The sequence below is a fragment of the Ipomoea nil genome, unplaced genomic scaffold (genome assembly GCF_001879475.1).
Source record: "Ipomoea nil cultivar Tokyo-kokei standard unplaced genomic scaffold, Asagao_1.1 scaffold1900, whole genome shotgun sequence".
NCBI lineage: Eukaryota > Viridiplantae > Streptophyta > Magnoliopsida > Solanales > Convolvulaceae > Ipomoea > Ipomoea nil.
In genome coordinates this window covers 309,957-329,963 of record NW_017618328.1, presented here as the reverse complement: position 1 = coordinate 329,963, position 20,007 = coordinate 309,957, and the positions used below count along the sequence as shown (strand labels likewise).

The 20,007-nt window shown below is 35.3% G+C and overlaps 2 protein-coding genes across 2 annotated transcripts; one reads left to right on the top strand and one right to left on the bottom strand.

The window, feature by feature from the left end:
• Nucleotides 1-8,929: 8,929 nt before the first annotated feature.
• LOC109193650 (auxin-responsive protein SAUR21-like) lies at nt 8,930-9,467 on the bottom strand. The gene has a single exon (XM_019344503.1). It carries the CDS (start codon nt 9,437-9,439, stop codon nt 9,149-9,151), a length of 291 nt encoding a protein of 96 aa, XP_019200048.1. The 5' UTR covers nt 9,440-9,467; the 3' UTR covers nt 8,930-9,148.
• Nucleotides 9,468-10,047: 580 nt separating this feature from the next.
• On the top strand, nt 10,048-18,448 carry LOC109193648 (auxin-responsive protein SAUR68-like). The gene is made up of 2 exons (XM_019344502.1): nt 10,048-10,443; nt 18,254-18,448. The coding sequence occupies exons 1-2, from the start codon at nt 10,117-10,119 to the stop codon at nt 18,341-18,343; spliced, it is 417 nt and encodes a 138-aa protein (XP_019200047.1). The 5' UTR covers nt 10,048-10,116; the 3' UTR covers nt 18,344-18,448.
• Nucleotides 18,449-20,007: the final 1,559 nt, after the last annotated feature.

Genomic DNA, 20,007 nt, shown 5'->3' with positions numbered 1-20,007 from the left:
CACACATATGTTATCTTCCTACCTTGATTGTACAGCTTGGTGAATATGCAATGGGGTTTGGATGGGTCTTGCGGGATGATGGAGGTAATTTCCTTGCTGCTAAAAATGTCAGAGTGCCCGGGTTGTATACTGTTCGGGAGGCAGAGGTGCTTTCTATACGAGAGGCGATGAGTTGGCTAAAGGGCACTGGTTTGGGAGCTGTAGATGTGGAAACTGATTGTAAGATTGTTTATGATGCTTTAACTTCAGATTCATTTATTTCTGTTTTTGGCAATTTAGTTGATGATGTAAAGAGCTTGGCATCTGAGATTGAGGATGTGCAGTTCTGTCATGTTAAGCGATCTGCGAATTGTGCTGCCCACGCTGTTGCTAGGGAGGCCTTTTCTGTGTCAGGTTGCAGTGAGTGGTTGGATGAGCCACCTGCTTTTCTTGTTGACATTCTTGCTACCGATATAATGAATTAAACTTTCTCTTTAAAAAATGAGTCTACACACTACTAAATTACTTCATCATCTCAGCCATGGTTGCATGAAACTCGCCTTTTTGTTTCTTTAAAGCCACAATTAATGACAAAATCAGTCATTTAATTTGTTGAACATCTTCTATAGACATGTGGCTTTGGTGACGTTACATTTGCATGGCCAAAGATGATTTTTATGCTATATATTCTTCCCATGCCTCTAACACGTTTGGGATAGTCATTTGTACCTAGCGCAACAGACAATATATCTTGTCTTCCTAACTCAACGAATTCACTTTGAGAAGCTTGCAACCCGAGAGAATCCTAACTCACCTAACAATATTTAATAATGATTACAATTATATTTTGTCCAATTTATTCAACATAACTATTAATGTAGAAAATTATAACATATTTACTTACAATTTTTTCCACGACCATTCTAGTCGCTTCTGTGGGGAAATTTCCCAACTTATTCATTCTTTCTTCTTTCACTTTTCATGTCTACGTATACGAGTTGGATGAGTAAATACATATGATGGATCTGAATTTAATTTGTAGCTTCTTGTTGTTCTTTCAACTTCTCTTCCATCATAATATTCTCCAACCTATTATAGCCTCCTCGAGGTAAACCATGTGGATCGAGATCCTTAGCTTATATCTCTTTGATGTTTTTTTTTTCTTTTTGCCTACATAAAAAGAAGGGAAAAATGTAAAAAATGCACCTCTATAATATGCCAATTATCAATGTCACCCCTGAATTATAAGTGGTGTAAATATTGCCCCTCAATTATCAAAATGGTGCACATATAGCCCCTCCCGTAACGGACCTGTGGTTCCCCACCGCTGTCCATTACTGGTACATCGAATCGAGGGAGGGAAAAAACAACTAAATTACATATTTACTCCGACTTAACGGTGTCGTACACTAACAGGGAACCACATGTCCGTTACGGGAGGGGCTATATGTGCACCGTTTTGATAATTGAGGGGCAACATTTACACCACTCATAATTCAGGGGTGACATTGATAATTGAAAAATTATAGAGGGGTATTTTTTACAATTTTCCCTAAAAAGAAAACATCAATTAGTAAAATATAATTAATATATTGAGTTAATAATTGATAGAAAAATAATGATACCTCATATTATGGACATGTATGAAGCTCAACAAACTTTTCTCATGTCTCTTGGTCAAGATACGAGTATTTATCAGATGGGTCCATATTTGAGTTAGTACCCAATGTTGCAAAAATCGCGCCTAGGCACGAAGAATATATTACAAATCCTTTAACCGCCATTAGTTTTTAAGGGGTTCATTCCTATTCAATTTGCATCTTGAATTCATGCCCAATGTATTCATATCGGATAGAAAGATTCAATCTTCTTTTCTGTATTGGAGTCGCTCTTGAATCAAGTTAATGAAGATACTACCCTAAATGGAAAGCTAGTCTTCTTTTATATAGTAAGCTAGAGATAGAAATAGGCAAATCAACAAAGTGCTTATTAGCTTATTTCAAATTCGAGTCTAAGTTATTGAAATCGGTAATCAATTTGACCCTTTATCTTTGAATGCCATGAATGTTAATTGGTATATCACTAACTCTATCTCACATTATTTTTATGTATGTTTTTGTGTTTCTTACATTTTTAAGTATTTATTAACTTAAGAATTTAAGATGGCCATGATAATTCTTAGCAATTTACTTGTTCAACTTTGTTTGGAAAAAGATGTTAATTCCCCACCATCGGAGTTCGATCCTATGATCTTCTATCAAGGATAGCCACATAGTTGTCATTTGAGTACAAGGTGCATTGCAAAATATATTAAATGTATAACATAATTAATATATTACATAAGTATATGTACATATTTAAGAAAATTCCTAAATATTTATGAATACACATTTAGTCAAATTTGTAATTTTATTTCTTAATTACAGTTTATATTTCCTTAATTATAATTACAATAATAGCATTTAGAACTAATGGTTCATTTGCAAACTTGTTTTGAATGTTTTACGGTGTTTGTTAGTATTTTTGAACCATTGTAGGTCAAAGTTATGAGCAAGGGAAGTCTTAGGACAAATTTGGAGTAAAAGTTGACCGAATGGCGTGTACACAGCATTCTCGACGCGTCGAGCCTCCAAAATTTCCAGCAAGTATTTTATCTGAGATCAGGAGGTCTCGACGCGTCGAGCCATAGCTTGACGCGTCGAGCGAGGGCGCTGAAATTGAAATCGAGAATGACGCAGCAGCAAATTGTTTCCTAATACAAATTAAAGGCGTTAGTCTCTTTCTTATTAAAATATATGGAATTCAGCAAAATTAAAGGTGATGCTTACCAAATTTAGAGGTGCTAACCCCCATGCCATGAAATAATGGAAATTAGTTTGAGGCACAATTCTTGATTCGGGCGAATGTGGTTCCTTACATGTTATCTTTTATTGCTTTCCTATTTACTTCTTTCTAGATTCGTTTTATTTAGTTTTATTGATTTCTAGTTCGTGATTATTTTATTGCTTTTCAGTTTTCTCTCTTCTCTTGTTCTCCATTTCTTTTATTTTGCATCAGGGACGACGCAAATTTTTAAGTGTGGGGGAGGAGTCATTAATTTGGGGATAATTTAAAATTTTTTGCTTTTGCTTGGATGACTGATATGCTATTTTTGGTGAATAAGTCACTTGTCTCAGCATGCAGTTACAATTACTCTCTCTTGTTGGTTTGTGGTTGGTTTTAGTGGTACTTGCTGCATCTCAATTTGTGATTAATAATTTGAGGTGTAACACATAATTGATCTATTCCCTTGCCAATAGCTTTGTAAACCACTTAATAATTGGATTAATTCTTGATCTTGTGTGTTATGCATTGCTAGTGAATGCTTATGTGAGATTCCGGTCATGGGTGTTTTGCTAGAACTTGCCTCATTACTCCCTAAATGAAGTCTAAGTTTTGCATGTTTTGAAGTGATTTAGACCATTTTTGTTTAGCCATAGCCTTTAAACCTGTCCATACATATGTTTTTATCCTTTGTGTCCCCATTGTGCCTTTTGTTTGTTTAAATAAGTGCTAAGCACTTATTCCCTCATTGTGATTGTTTTTCTTTGATTTACCCCCATTTATAACCCTTAGCCCTTGACCAAATATTTTCCCTTCCACCCTTGAGAGAATTGAATTTTTATCTTTATTATTTCTGTAAGAAGAGTTTTTATGGAGTTGTGCCAAGAAGCCACTGATGTTACAAATGTTCAAGTGTGGGGGTCATGAAAGTTTGGATTAAAATTGTCTTGCTATATTCAAAAGAAATCCAAAGAAAATAAGAGAAAAGAAAAGAAAAAAAAAAAGATTAAAAGTTTTTGAGTTTGGACTCCCACTTTACCAAAGAGTTGCTAAGTTCTTAAAAGAAATTTGCTCCTTGAAATTGTAATTGTCTCATCTCTTCCATATTTTTAAAAGATAGATAATTGTGGCATTCTCTCTTTTTGATTAATTTTTCCATACCACTTTTTTTTAGCCATCACCCGTAGCCCCATTACAAGCTAAATAAAGTCCAAGTTGATCTTAGCATGCATTCTTAGATTTGATCTAGGGGAGTATGAAGGGCAAGCCTATGGGATCTCATTCATGAGCCGTGTCTTGCATAATCTCAACTGAGTACCTGTGCACACTTGATCCTCACATACTTTAAATTCTTGGTGCTTAGTTATTGGCTTGAGAATGGGTCTTATGTGCCAAGCTAATTTGATTCTTGAACCTTGTTGTTTTGCAGTGAGTTGGTTGTTGGTTTGAAAGGTTGTGCAAGAGAGAGTAGGAGAAATTTGTATGTTTTGATTTGTGAGACACGTTAAGCCAATCAAGATCATAGATAGAGGACAAATAGGTTCACATGTATTTAAATATACATCTATAATAGTAATACTTATTTATAGGCATTAAGCTCACATGCAAGTGTAATTCATATACAAACACTTATGCAATTCATACTCAAATATACATACTTACTACACACTAACAAGATATGAAGTCAAGTTTGGCTTAATGGATCAAGGAATAAGTAGAGTGACATGCCATCAAAGGAGAAACCAAAACCAAGCAAAGAGGTAAAATATCACGTTATGCATAGTGTTGGAAATCGAGTGGTATGACAACTTAACAATAAATTATGAACCAATGGAAAACATGGTGAAACTAGTGCTAGGCATAAATTCAATATTACACACTCTTTTCAAGTAACATTCTGGGAATTTTCAACCGGATCTCATCACAACACTTTAACACACACTTCCGGGAATTCTCAACCGGATCTCATCACAACACTTTAACACACACTTCCGGGAATTTTCAACCGGATCTCATCACAACAATTTAACACACACTTTCAGCAATTCTCAATCGGATCTCATCACAACACGTTAACACACACTTCTGGGAATTCTCAACCGGATCTCATCACAACACTTTAACACACACTTCCGGGAATTCTCAACCGGATCTCATTTCATCACAACAGTTCAAATAACCTTCCGAGAATTCTCACCCGGATCTCATTTCAGCATTCTTTTCAAGTAACCAAAGATCAAGCACCTCCTCCAATATATAAAGATTTTCCTCACATCAAACATACAAGTGGCATACTACGCCTAAACGAAGTTTGAGAAAATATGGGATACATGATAGGCATGTGGGATATAAAATTTAGTAAAAATCAATGTGGATCATATGCAAAGTCTCATAACCAACACATAGGTAAATTATGCTTTAATTGAGGAAAATAATTTTGTACACGTAAGACGTACCACATAGCACTTTAGAACAAGTACCCGAGCCCTACGAGTAATAAACCGCCTAGGCCATGGGCTGGGCGGCGGGTCTCAAGAGAACCGCTGCACCAACCACGCATATAACACCCCGAAAATTTTAAAACTTTTCAATCTTATAATATGAAAGCAATTCCATTAAATAAATCCCAAATGGGGTATTCTAAACATAAGGTCTGGGGTGTTATGCCACATCTGAGCTGGAGAACTCAGATGCACAGGCTATTCTAACTAACTATCCTTTAAACATTCTCATTACATCATCAAGGCGCGCAGGCCGAAAGGAAAGACTAACTATCAAAGCCGAGGTCCTCTAGCGCGCTCCGGTAGCTAATCATCTATGCCTGAAAGCCAAATATATATGTTCAGCGAATGATGCTAGTAACCCACTCCAACGCGTTCAAATATACCTTTGTATTTATTTATTCACCATAAGTGTTTTTGAATAAACACTCTGTTTATAAAAAGGCAATAGTCAACTTAGAAACAAAATATTGGAAAAATATTTTGACTAGTTATTTATGAAATAGGATTAATTGGGAAGACGAATTTTTGGGTTGTTACATCGTGCTCCTAACTGCATGAATTTTTAATTAAGAATCATAGAAAATATTTTTAACAAATAATAATGCGATTAACTATAAACGATTACTTACAGCTGGTAATTCAGCAAAGAGTCCGGGGAACTAGCTTTTTCAATGTGAGATTGTGGCTCAACATCCACACATATGTTATCTTCCTACCTTGATTGTGCAGCTTGGTGAATATGAGTAACAAACTACTAAATTGCTTCATCATCTCAGCCATGGTTGCATGAAACTCGCCTTTTTGTTTCTTTAAAGCCACAATTAATGACAAAATGAGTCATTTAATTTGTTGAACTTCTTCTATAGACGTGTGGCTTTGGTGACGTTACGTTTTGCATGGCCAAAGATGATTTTTATGCTATATCTTCTTCCCATGCCTCTAACACGTCTGGGATAGTCATTTGTACCTAGCGCAACAGACAATATATCTTGTCTTCCTAACTCGACGTCGTCGACGAATTCTCTTTGAGAAGCTTGCAACCCGAGAGAATCCTAACTCACATAACAATATTTAATAATTTATTACAATTATATTTTATCCAATTTATTCAACATAACTATTAATGTAGAAAATTATAACATATTTACTTACAATTTTTTCCACGACCATTCTAGTCGCTTCGGTGGGGAAATTTAATTTCCGAACTTATTCATTTTTGCTTTTTCCACTTTTCATGTCTACGTATACGAGCTGGATGGGTAAATATATATGATTGATTTGAATTTAATTTGTAGCTTCTTGTTGTTCTTTCAACTTCTCTTCCATCATAATATTCTCCAACCTATTATAGCCTCCTTCAGATAAACCATGTGAATCGAGATCCTTAGCTTATATCTCTTTGATGTTTTTTTTTTTTTTTTCTTTTTGTCTACATAAAAAGAAAACATTAATTAGTAAAATATAATTAATATATTGAGTTAAAAATTGATAGAAAAATAATGATACCTCATATTATGGACATGTATGAAGCTCAACAAACTTTTCTCATGTCTCTTGGTCAAGATACGGGTATTTATCACATGGGTCCTTATTTGCGTTAGTACCCAATGTTGCAAAAATTGCGCCTAGGCGCCGCCCGGCCACGGGGAGGAAGGCCGGAATTGGCCTCCTCCGTGGCCAGGCGGCCGCCTAGCAGGCTGAACCGGCGATTTTTTATTTTTATTTTTTGAAAACAAGTTGTAGAAAGTGTGGCAAGGCATAACTTTTGACTCGGTTATCTGTTTTGGACAATTTTTTTTTTTAAAACTCGCGTATTTTTTTGAGATCTATGTGAAACAAACAGCCATAGGCAGTTTGGCCTACCAATTTCTCAAAATAGTGCGTCTTTTGGTGTTAATTTTAGTTTTTTTTATGTATTTAGATGGTTTCAACAATATTTTGAACCATTTTACAACCACTTACGTAAATAGTTTGTAAGAAAAAAGTAGAGGAACCCTATATTTTATTAGTGAATTTTTAAAATTATTAATTAATTTTTTATAAAAAAAAATTAAAAATAAAAAATAAAAATCGGGCACCTAACGTATTTTGCAACCTTGTTAGTACCGTATACATACGTGGTGGTCAATTTTGTTTTAAAGTCTTTTCACCTTTGACCCGCATATTTCACCCAACAGTCATTCATTTCGGTTTTGTTGGAAATATTATAAGTACTCTTCGAGACAAAATTATTTATCAATAAGAAATGCAATTATATATTTTTTATAAATCTAAATAATAAAAATAATTACGAGGATATCTTGCCAAATAAGGTCCTTAGTCTCTACTGGGACCTTAAGACATTGACTCTATTGTGATAAAAACTTTGCTCCGTCCCAACAGTGCAACATAACTTTTAAATGTGATGTTGTTTGACCCAACAGGATCCAATCCATCAAATTGAACTGTGTCTTTTTTCATATGAGTGACACCCCTCTTTTTGGCAGTAGTATTACTACATTGGATAGTATCAATACTGTAGGTTTTACGGCTAGCTTAAGGCAATCGGACAGCAGGCCAACACTAGCGTAAAAGTTCTAAGTGAACAAGAGAGTATTTGAGGAAAAAGTGGAATAGAGTAACAATGTATGCATTGAATCCAGAACCCTTTACAATCGGAAATTATGTCGTGCGACAGTGTGCACAATGCATGGTGCACACGGTTGCAAAAACGGCGTCGTTTTGATTAAAAACGACGCGTCCGACTTAAAAAAAAAAATCAGTTTCGATTGCCGTTAACGGCGTTGTGTTGTGCATAATTTGAACTATATATCCAGAATGAATGAACTATATATCCAGAATGAATGAACTATATAGTCTGGTCGGTCAAGGAAATTCATTATTGCCCAAGGAAAGAGTCTCCACTGAATCCGTCCTAACCGCCTTTGAGATACGCACTCGGTCAGGGACACCCCGACTGCCTAGTCTGGTCGCACAACCGAGCCGACTAAGGTGCCGAACGAGGGGTATGCATGCGGTCCTCACTACTAAGTTTACCAATCATAACCACCCGACTGCCCTGGGGCATACCGGACTGGGGTCCCCGATCAGGGGTATCCATCGAGCACATTGGGTTGTACTATCAACAGTAGGATCATTTGATGAATGCAAATGCATGTTTAGAAAGAAAAATTATTAGTAAATGAATATATACCCAGGTGCATAAATTAATTACCCACACATATTAAGCATAAACATAAGTATAATCCATGAATATCATAAACGAATGAGATAGAAAGAAGTAGAAACTTATCTATTACCCTGTAAAATGGAATGTGAAATGATGGAATCCAAACTTGAAAATATGAAAGGAAATGAATGAGAGGGTTCAACTATGGGTCAAAACCAAATAATAGATCACTTTCAATTTAGGCAGCACGAGGCATTGCCTATTGCCTCAATTCAATTCTGGTTGTCTTAGCCTTATCACTTTCAATAATAGATCACTTTCTTATGCATCAAGATCTAAGGATTCTACAGATCTAGTTCTTTTCCATTCAATTTCTCTCTATCTCCTAAGGTATTACTATACCATAATCATTTCTAAGGGAAATAATCTGAAGATCGATGGACAGAAATAAATGTTACAAGAAATCTCTGATGTTGTGCAAAATTAAAATTTTCTCGATCTGCTAATTAAAATAATGTGTTTGTATTTTTGTCAATAATTATCCTGGGGAGACAACCAAAAAGCTAAGGGAAACAAGTAACTGTACAATAAAACTCGATCTGATATGATCTTTTCTACAAAAATTTGTCTCCACTAATTAATCTAGCTAATTAAGCTGTTTGTAGTCTCGATCTCAAGATCTACTGGAGCTAGAGATGATGTCAAGAAACGTATCCTCCAAGCAAGGTATTGTGAGTCCACCCATTGGATGATCAAATCCGAATTCGTCCTCAGCTTGGCACAGCAAGTCTTGGAAAGAAGGGTCCTTCAAGTAGGAAACTGGAATGACAAAACGCTTCTTCTCGCTCTCACCAACATAAACTGCAAAGTGCCCCTTAGGAACCTCACTTTCTCTGTTTGTTCTTGAAGAAGACCTTCTGAGGCCCTGCTTAGCACGGAGAATGCGAGTCATACTAATCGCCATTATATTCTGGGATGTTTAATTTCTTCTTTAAGCAATTATTTGAGTGGGGTGAATACCAATTCAATTCGATCTATATGTGTTTATATAGATGGTTTGGGAGGTGGATTGAGTGGCTAATTTAAGAGAAATAATTTAGATGGATGGGCAGCCAGCTAGAAAGATAAGAAACATTACCACACATTTTTGTCATCATGAAATTATACATACAACTTTGTTGATAAAGACCTGCCTTTGAACATCATTCCCCACATGCATCAATGAAATTGAACATATAGAGAAAGCTCAACTACTTGTGTCATTCCAAGAAAACTAGCCAAATGAGAGAAGAAATTAAATGGAATTTGGCCATTTAATTTGGTAAGCATAACCATGTATGTGGTTCCTCATTTATATATATATATATATATATTTCTGGTTGAAGCTAAAAGGCCCCATACAACCATGTGGTTACGTTCCTCATCAGTGTCAATCATGTGGTTTTGCCTCCTCAACAGCTTAAAGACTGTCTTAGCCTCCTCATCACTTTAAATACATCACTTCCTTATAATTCATCAAACACTGAAATTCAATTCATTCAATTCTACCCAATTTCCAAGCTTTCTACAAAATTAAATCTTATTCGATCTCTTCCATTCAATCTCTCTGATCGATCTCTATTTAATTTCTAAGTTAATATCATGATCAGTTCAAAGAGGCTCATTAAGCTGGCCAGAAGATGGCAGAAATTTGCTGCCATCCGAAGAAAGAGGATTTCATTTCCAAGTCTATATGATGATTCAGATAGCTGCAGTATTTCTTCTGCGGGTCATTTCACTATCTACACTGCTGATCAGAAGCGGTTTGTTGTCCCTCTATCATATCTCGAGAATCATATCATTAGGCAACTCTTAAGTATGTCTGAAGAAGAATTTGGACTTCCAAGCGATGGGCCAATTACACTACCATGTGATGCAGTCTTCATGGACTACATCATTTCACTTCTTAGCCGAGGTTTATCTAGACAACTTGTGTCACGCCCCACTTTTAGGACATGACACGGCCGTATCGTTACGTGAAGACCTGTAACAATACTAAGCCTAACCATACATACCTCTCAGAATCTTCATAATAACTCTTGAATATACAATAATTCCACAACCCAAAATTACAAAATATAATCGACTTGTTCTTCCCAAAAACTCATCAAATCCACTATTAGATATTTATAATTAAGAGTAGTATGTCCAAAATGCATCACAAGCACCAAAACCAAGCACAATGGTCTACCAAAAATACAAAGGGTCAAAGGGAAAGTCTAAATAAACAAAAATCCATGATAAGCTCCAAAACTAGGACTAAGTCTCCAAGTTTCAAAAGTCACCTTCGAGACCCCACCACTTGTGCTCGTGCTATTCACATGTCCTTAACTACTCTGAAACATGAGAAAAATACAAATAATGAGCTAATGCCCAGTAAGTGATACTCCTCTCAACCCCGGATCAAGTAGCCCCAATATAATACAAAAAGCTTTAGAGTAATAACTAGATGCAAAACTCAATCCTTAAATTATATCAAAATCATAACATACTTCCATCATACTATACACAAATTCCCAAAACGAAAAACTTTAGCTACATGGGCATCAATATTATTTCATAATACAATACTTTCAAAAGCACCAATCATTCCTTTACCATATGACCCATTGGCAACCTACAACCACCATTATATTCAGTGGCCGCACATGCCATTATCAGTATAATGGTCCCAAAAAGACTCGACGATTCGGAATGAGTCAGGCTTGACGATTCGGAATGAGCCGGATGGAACGTTCCAACAAATAATTCAAAAGACTCGACGATTCGGAATGAGTCAAGCTCGACGATTCAGAATGAGCAATTAGGAACGTTCCAAGCCAAACAAAACAAACAACAAAAATGTAGGTTGCCTCATGAGTTTGATGAAATAATCAAAATAGTTCTTATAATCAAATAGCCCGATGTAGCAAAAATCATTTCCTTAAAATCACATAACAAAGTACATATTTCCAAAATAGATAATAAGTTTATTAAACTAAGAAATATGCAAGGTATAAATCATTCTCAAAATAATAATTTTTTCTTAGTACATAACTCTTTAAAAATTATATAATAGTTTATTAAACCAAAGTAATTTCAAAGGGATTGAAATGGCTTAGGTGGAAAGAACTTAAATTAATATACATGAGGTTAGGAGTTTGAATCTCACTTTAAACAAATAATTTTGCTTTATAAGTTCTATAATGCATATAGAAAACAAACATAAGGCATACTGCAGGCAGAATCGAACCCACGACCAACCACCACAAGCACAGCAGCCATATACCATCAGTACCCATAGTGATAATCTCAGACAGAATTTTAGCTTAATCTTCATTCCGAAAACACAGTTCCAACAAACCCAAACACAATTTTAGTCCAAACTCCAAAATACATAAGAATTCCAGTCCAGACTTTAGCTTAGCTTTTCAAACCCAAAAAAACATATTATAGTCCAAAATATTTTTTACTCATACTAACCCTAAAATGGGTATTCAAAGTAGTAGAGATTCCAAAATAGATAATATATGGGTTTTGCAAAATAAGGAGAGAAGAATTAACCACTTACCTAAAAACATCCAAATCTTAGCTATTAAACTCGCCCAAATACTCCTTGTCAAAATCCCTAATATTTTCAAACATTAATCTTAGGGGTCAAATGATAAACCCAACTCAAAAAGAGTGAAAAAATGGAGATCAAACTCACCTAGAATACTCCCAATAACTTGAGACCTGAGACCTAAACTTGAAGAAGATGGAGATCAAAGCTTCAAGATTTTTCCTTCCCCTATCTCTCTAGTCAATTCTCCTTATCTTCTTTTAAAAGAGATCTTTATCCAAGACCAAGAGATTCCTTAATCTTTAAGGGTAGAGAAGGGTAATTTAGTAATTTTATCTAATATCAAATTTTAATAAGCTTTGACTTGTTGACCTCATTTACTAAACATATATATATTTTATTTATAAGGTTGTGGGTATTACAATCTCTCCTCGTTAAAATAAGTTTCGTCCTCGAAACTTGCATACCTTCAAACTTGAAGAGTTCTGGATATCTATCCTCATATCATCTTCTTTTTCTCATGTTTCTTCTCTTGGAGTATGATGTTACCATTGCACTTTAACAAGGGGATTAATCGGGACCTCAACAATTGTTCCTTTTGGTCAATGATGCGAGGATGTACTTCTTCATAAGTTAAGTCATCTCTAACTTGCAATGGTTGATACTCCACCACATGACTCGGACCTGCAATGTACCTTCGTAGCATTGATACATGGAATACATTATGAACTCTAGCTAGTTGTAGGGCTAGCTCATATGCCAAACTATCAATTCTACTCAAAATCTCAAATGGTCCAATGTAACGTGGACTTAATTTCCCTTTCTCTCCAAATGTCATTACTCTTCGGGTTGGTGAAACCTTTAAATACACCAAATCCCCAACTTTGAATTCCAATTCTCTTCTTTTCAAGTAAGCCCAGCTCTTTTTTCTGTCTTGCAAGGCTTTAATTCTTTTCTTAATTAATTGAATCTTCTCAACTGTGCATTGTACAAGTTCTAGCCCTAAGATCTTTCTTTCTACAACTTCATTCCAATATAAAGGATATCTACATTTCCTTCCAAATAAAGCTTCAAAATGTGTCATTCCTATACTCGATTGGTAGTTATTGTTATGTGCAACCTCAATCAAAGTTAAGTATTTACTTCAACTACCTTTGAAATCCAAGACACAAGCTTGAAGCACATCTTCCAAGGTCAGAATAGTCCTCTCTGTTTGCCCATCTATTTGTGGATAATATGCAGTGCTTAATTTTAATTCAGTCCCCATGGTTCATTGTAAGCTTCTCCAAAATTTTGACATAAATATAGAGTTCCAGTCAGATATTATACTAACAGGTACACCATGTAACTTTACAATTTCATCCACATACAACTCAGCTAGGTCATTCAATGAAGTTGTCTTCCTAATGGGTAAAAAGTGTGCAACCTTAGTTAGTCGATCCACAATAACCCAAATTGTATTTTCCCCATGCTGACTGTTCGGTAATCCAATCGCAAAATCCAAAGATATATGTTCCCAATTTCATTGAGGTATCTCTAGGGATTTCAATAATCCTACAGGTCTTTGGTGTTCAGCTTTGACTTATTGACATATCATGCATCTAGCAACCAAGTCAGCAATTTCTCGATTCATACTGCTCTACCAGAAATTATTTTTTCATATCTTTATACATTTTGGTAGCACCTGGAAGTACCGAGAAGTGAGACTAATAGGCCTCCTTTAAAATATCCTTCTTTATCTCAACATCATTTGGAATGCATAGTCGGGACTTGAAATATAGGGATCCATCATCATGAATACCGAACTCTCTTGGGTCACCCACTTGAATTTTTTTTTTCCCGAATCTTAATCAGCTCAGGATCTAAAACTTGGGCCGCTTTGATGCGATCTAACAATATCGATTTTGTAATCATAGTTGCCAATATCCCTCCTTGCTTATTTTGCAAAATAACCTCAACTTCTAAATCTTGAAAATCTTTCAACAATTGGGTTTGAGTAGTCACCACTATCACATTAACCGTGGAAAACTTACGACTTAAAGCACCAGCCTACCATGTTAGCTGTACATGGATGATAATTAGTAGTAAGGTCATATTCTTTTATTAGCTCCAACCATCGTCGTTGTCTCATGTTTAATTCCTTTTGGGTAAAGAGGTACTTCAAACTCTTATAGTCCGTAAATATTTGCCAAGATGCTCCATACAGGTACCTCCAAATTTTTAAATCAAATACCACAACTGCTAGTTCTAAGTCATGAGTGGGGTAGTTAACTTCATGGGACTTCAATTGTCAAGAGGCATAGGCTACCACCTTATCATTTTGCATCAACACGCATCCTAATCCTCTTCTTGATGCATCACTATAAATAACAAATCCTTATTCCCCATATAGTATGGTTAAGATAGGTGCACTAACCAATCTTTCCTTTAATTCTTGAAAGTTCTTCTCACACTACTCATCCCAATTAAACTCTATACCCTTCCGAGCTAACCGAATCAATATAATGGCATAGTTATTAACCTGCTAAACCCAAAAAACTCCTTACTTTTGTAACATTAGTGTGTCTCGGCCAATGTGTTATTGCTTCAACCTTAGTTGGGTCTACAGAAATCCCGTCTCCATAAATTACATGACAAAGAAAAGATATCTTCTTACAAAATTCACACTTACTTAGCTTGGCATGCAATTCATTTTCCTTCAAAGTGTGCAAGATGGTACTTAGATGTTGAGCATGCTCTTCCTCACTCTTTGAATATAGCAAAATGTCAACAATAAATACCACAACAAATTTGTCCAGAAATGACTTGAGGACCCTATTCATTAAATCCATAAAGAATAGCAGGAGTATTTGTTAGCCCGAACGACGTCACAAAAAAAATTATAATGGCCCTACCGGGTCCTAAAAGTAGTCTTGGGTACATCACTAGCATTAACCTTCCATTGATGGTACCCTAATCTCAAATCAATTTTTGAAAGGTATTTAGCACCTTGAATTGGTCAAATAAATCATCTATGTGAGGTAGAGGATACTTATTCTTGACAATAACTTTATTCAATTTCCAATAGTCAATACACAATCGCAAGCTACCATCCTTTTTCTTCACAAATAACACTAGTGCGCCCCAAAAAGATACACTAGGTCTAATAAATCTCATATCAGGCTATTCTTGCAATTGCACATTTAACTCACGTAGCTCAGACGGTGACATGCGATAAGGGGCCTTTGAGATTGGAGTAGTTTCGGGAACCTCTATTTCAAACTCAATTTCTCTATTTGGAGGTAATCCAGGTAAATGCTCTAGGAACACATCCGAAAATTCCTTAACAACTGGGATATCATCAAACTCAACTTCTTTCTGGTGGGTATCCATTACATAAGTCAAGAAACCGCTACACCCTTTTCTCAATTCTTTCTTAGCTTTCAATGCAGAAATTGCTTTCAATGCAGAAATTACTTTCAATGGCACTTCCGAAACCAACACTCCACTCCTAGGAAAGTGTCCCAATAGTAAAGATAGATTGTCCAGGAATTTGAAACACCACATTCCAACGAGCGCAATCAATGTGGCATAGTTTCTGGATAGCCAATCCATTCCTAATATCACATCTAAATCCTGCATATCGAGCTGAATTAAATCAATTGACACATCACTCCCATTAATTTGTAGATGACAATCTTGAAACCAAGTATCTGTCACCACCATCTTCCCCATACGGTTATTAACATACAAATGATCACTCAACTTCTTAGCTTGCAAATATAAATCCTTTGCAACTTCTCATAAATAAAATAATGCGAAGAACTTGAATCACACAACACAAAAACATCTACAACTACATTTCGAATAGGCGACACATTTAACAACAGCCTAACTCGATGAGCTCAACCACATTTAGGAACACCCCCTCTGATCCTTGTAAAGCAATACTCCTTAAATTCAAAATAGAGAAAGTATGACCACATTAGCGAAAATGTTTAGGAAACCACATCCAAAATTTGCCCAAAGCCTAAACTTATCATCCGCTAGGTTAAAGCCTAATCTTACAAAAAATCAAACTTAACTTCTTGACCAACTAAGGATTTAAACCTAGGCTCTGATACCACTCTGTCACGCCCCACTTTTAGGACATGACACGGCCGTATCGTTACGTGAAGACCTGTAACAATACGAAGCCTAACCATACATACCTCTCAGAATCTTCATAATAACTCTTGAATATACAATAATTCCACAACCCAAAATTACAAAATATAATCGACTTGTTCTTCCCAAAAACTCATCAAATCCACTATTAGATATTTATAATTAAGAGTAGTATATCCAAAATGCATCACAAGCACCAAAACCAAGCACAATGGTCTACCAAAAATACAAAGGGTCAAAGGGAAAGTCTAAATAAACAAAAATCCATGATAAGCTCCAAAACTAGGACTAAGTCTCCAAGTTTCAAAAGTCACCTTCGAGACCCCACCACTTGTGCTCGTGCTATTCACATGTCCTTAACTACTCTGAAACATGAGAAAAATACAAATAATGAGCTAATGCCCAGTAAGTGATACTCCTCTCAACCCCGGATCAAGTAGCCCCAATATAATACAAAAAGCTTTAGAGTAATAACTAGATGTAAAACTCAATCCTTAAATTATATCAAAATCATAACATACTTCCATCATACTATACACAAATTCCCAAAACGAAAAACTTTAGCTACATGGGCATCAATATTATTTCATAATACAATACTTTCAAAAGCACCAATCATTCCTTTACCATATGACCCATTGGCAACCTACAACCACCATTATATTCAGTGGCCGCACATGCCATTATCAGTATAATGGTCCCAAAAAGACTCGACGATTCGAAATGAGTCAGGCTCGACGATTCGGAATGAGCCGGATGGAACGTTCCAACAAATAATTCAAAAGACTCGACGATTCGGAATGAGTCAAGCTCGACGATTCAGAATGAGCAATTAGGAACGTTCCAAGCCAAACAAAACAAACAACAAAAATGTAGGTTGCCTCATGAGTTTGATGAAATAATCAAAATAGTTCTTATAATCAAATAGCCCGATGTAGCAAAAATCATTTCCTTAAAATCACATAACAAAGTACATATTTCCAAAATAGATAATAAGTTTATTAAACTAAGAAATATGCAAGGTATAAATCATTCTCAAAATAATAATTTTTTCTTAGTACATAACTCTTTAAAAATTATATAATAGTTTATTAAACCAAAATAATTTCAAAGGGATTGAAATGGCTTAGGTGGAAAGAACTTAAATTAATATACATGAGGTTAAGAGTTCGAATCTCACTTTAAACAAATAATTTTCCTTTATAAGTTCTATAATGCATATAGAAAACAAACATAAGGCATACTGCAGGCAGAATCGAACCCACGACCAACCACCACAAGCACAGCAGCCATATACCATCAGTACCCACAGTGATAATCTCAGACAGAATTTTAGCTTAATCTTCATTCCGAAAACACAGTTCCAACAAACCCAAACACAATTTTAGTCCAAACTCCAAAATACATAAGAATTCCAGTCCAGACTTTAGCTTAGCTTTTCAAACCCAAAAAAACATATTATAGTCCAAAATATTTTTAACTCATACTAACCCTAAAATGGGTATTCAAAGTAGTAGAGATTCCAAAATAGATAATATATGGGTTTTGCAAAATAAGGAGAGAAGAATTAACCACTTACCTAAAAACATCCAAATCTTAGCTATTAAACTCGCCCAAATACTCCTTGTCAAAATCCCTAATATTTTCAAACATTAATCTTAGGGGTCAAATGATAAACCCAACTCAAAAAGAGTGAAAAAATGGAGATCAAACTCACCTAGAATACTCCCAATAACTTGAGACCTGAGACCTAAACTTGAAGAAGATGGAGATCAAAGCTTCAAGATTTTTCCTTCCCCTATCTCTCTAGTCAATTCTCCTTATCTTCTTTTAAAAGAGATCTTTATCCAAGACCAAGAGATTCCTTAATCTTTAAGGGTAGAGAAGGGTAATTTAGTAATTTTATCTAATATCAAATTTTAATAAGCTTTGACTTGTTGACCTCATTTACTAAACATATATATATATATTTATATATATATATATATATATATATATATATATATATATATATATATATATATTTTATTTATAAGGTTGTGGGTATTACAACTTGAGAATGCACTGCTTGTTTCACTTACTTCTCATCGGTGTTCATCAGCTCCTCCGTTACTCCGAAATCAGGAATTGCTAGTTTGCTGATATTAATCTCAATAAATTTTGTAAATGAGGATATATATTAGTTGTAGCTCTATACATGATGTGAAATGTACATATATAAATCCAATACAGCAATACTTGATATCCCATATGTATGTTCAGTATTCTTATTACAAAATTCACTGCTATAATATTCTTCTTACTTCTTAATCTTCAGTTTGCTGCAATAATACACCTAGCTGTTGTCTTTTCATATGCATGTTGATCATCAACCACTGCAATTCAGTCTTCCCAACATCTAAGGATTCTACAGAAGCTCATCAAGCTGGCTAGAAGTGGCAAAACTGAGGATAAAACAACAATTCTGCCCGTTGCCGGGAATTGCACCCGGGTCTCTCGGGAGAGAGCCGAGTATCCTAGCCAACTAGACTACAACGAATTTGTCAATATACTCTGACCAACTCTTTGGTGATCCTTGTTTCGTGTTTCCTTGACCCAAAGCCAAATTTCCTTGCATATATTTACAATTGCATCTCAATCAGCATTTAGTATCAATGAGTACGTACTAGCTAGATGCCTTTAGGAATTCTCTAACTCCAAAAATCGTTGAGGCTCTTGCATTTACAAGATTGGTTGAGGTTGGCAATCAACCCATCTCAGAAATATAGATGAACTTGAAAGATTTGAAAAAAAAAAAGATAAAAATTTATATCCTTTTTAAATCTCAATTGTATATATTATCTTCTTAACTTCTATTTCTAACATACTTATTTGAGTTATTTCCTACATTCTTTTTCTATTATTTAGTATTTCAGTTATTTTAAGTATTTGATTTGATATTTGAGGCTAATATTGTGTTGTATGACTTTATACTTATGAGTTATGTCCCTTAGTCCTTGGCTGGAAAAAGACTAAATGACTTGGCAACATTATATTTTTAATGTTGATGCCATTGAGTTTAAAAACTCAAATTTGATGTATGTGACTCACTACGACATTGATTGATAAGGTTCTCCCGTTGACTATCAGGAGATGAGCCTCAGGGCCACCACCCTAGCGAGATCAGATTTTTGACGAGCCGAGCTTGTGAAGTGGAAGGCATTGGGCCAAGCTACATGAAATAAAAATAATCAATGAAGGAGTTTGACTCAAGCGACGATGAAAACTGAACCTAACAACCGAGGAGACGATCACCGGTACCCACAAAGAGTATATTACAAATCCTTTAACCGCCATTAGTTTGTATGAGGTTCATTCCTATTCAATTTGCATCTTGAATTCATGCCCAATGTATTCATATCGGATAGAAAGATTCAATCTTCTTTTCTATATTGGAGTCGCTCTTGAATCAAGTTAATGAAGATACTACCCTAAATGGAAAGCTAGTCTTCTTTTATATAGTAAGCTAGAGATAGAAATGGACAAATCAAGAAAGTGCTTATTAGCTTATTTCAAATTCGAGTCTAAATTATTGAAATCAGTAATCAATTTGACCCTTTATCTTTGAATATCATGAATGTTAATTGGTATATCACTAACCCTATCTCACTTTATTTTTAGAGTAAATACCAGCCAAGGTCCTCCGAGTTTGGTGGTTTCGCCACCTTTAGTCCTAAACGTTCAAATTGAGCATTCGTGATCCTCCGAGTTTAGAAATCAACCTGTCGTAGTCCTTCCATTAAGATATCCCGTCTCACCTGTAAAAT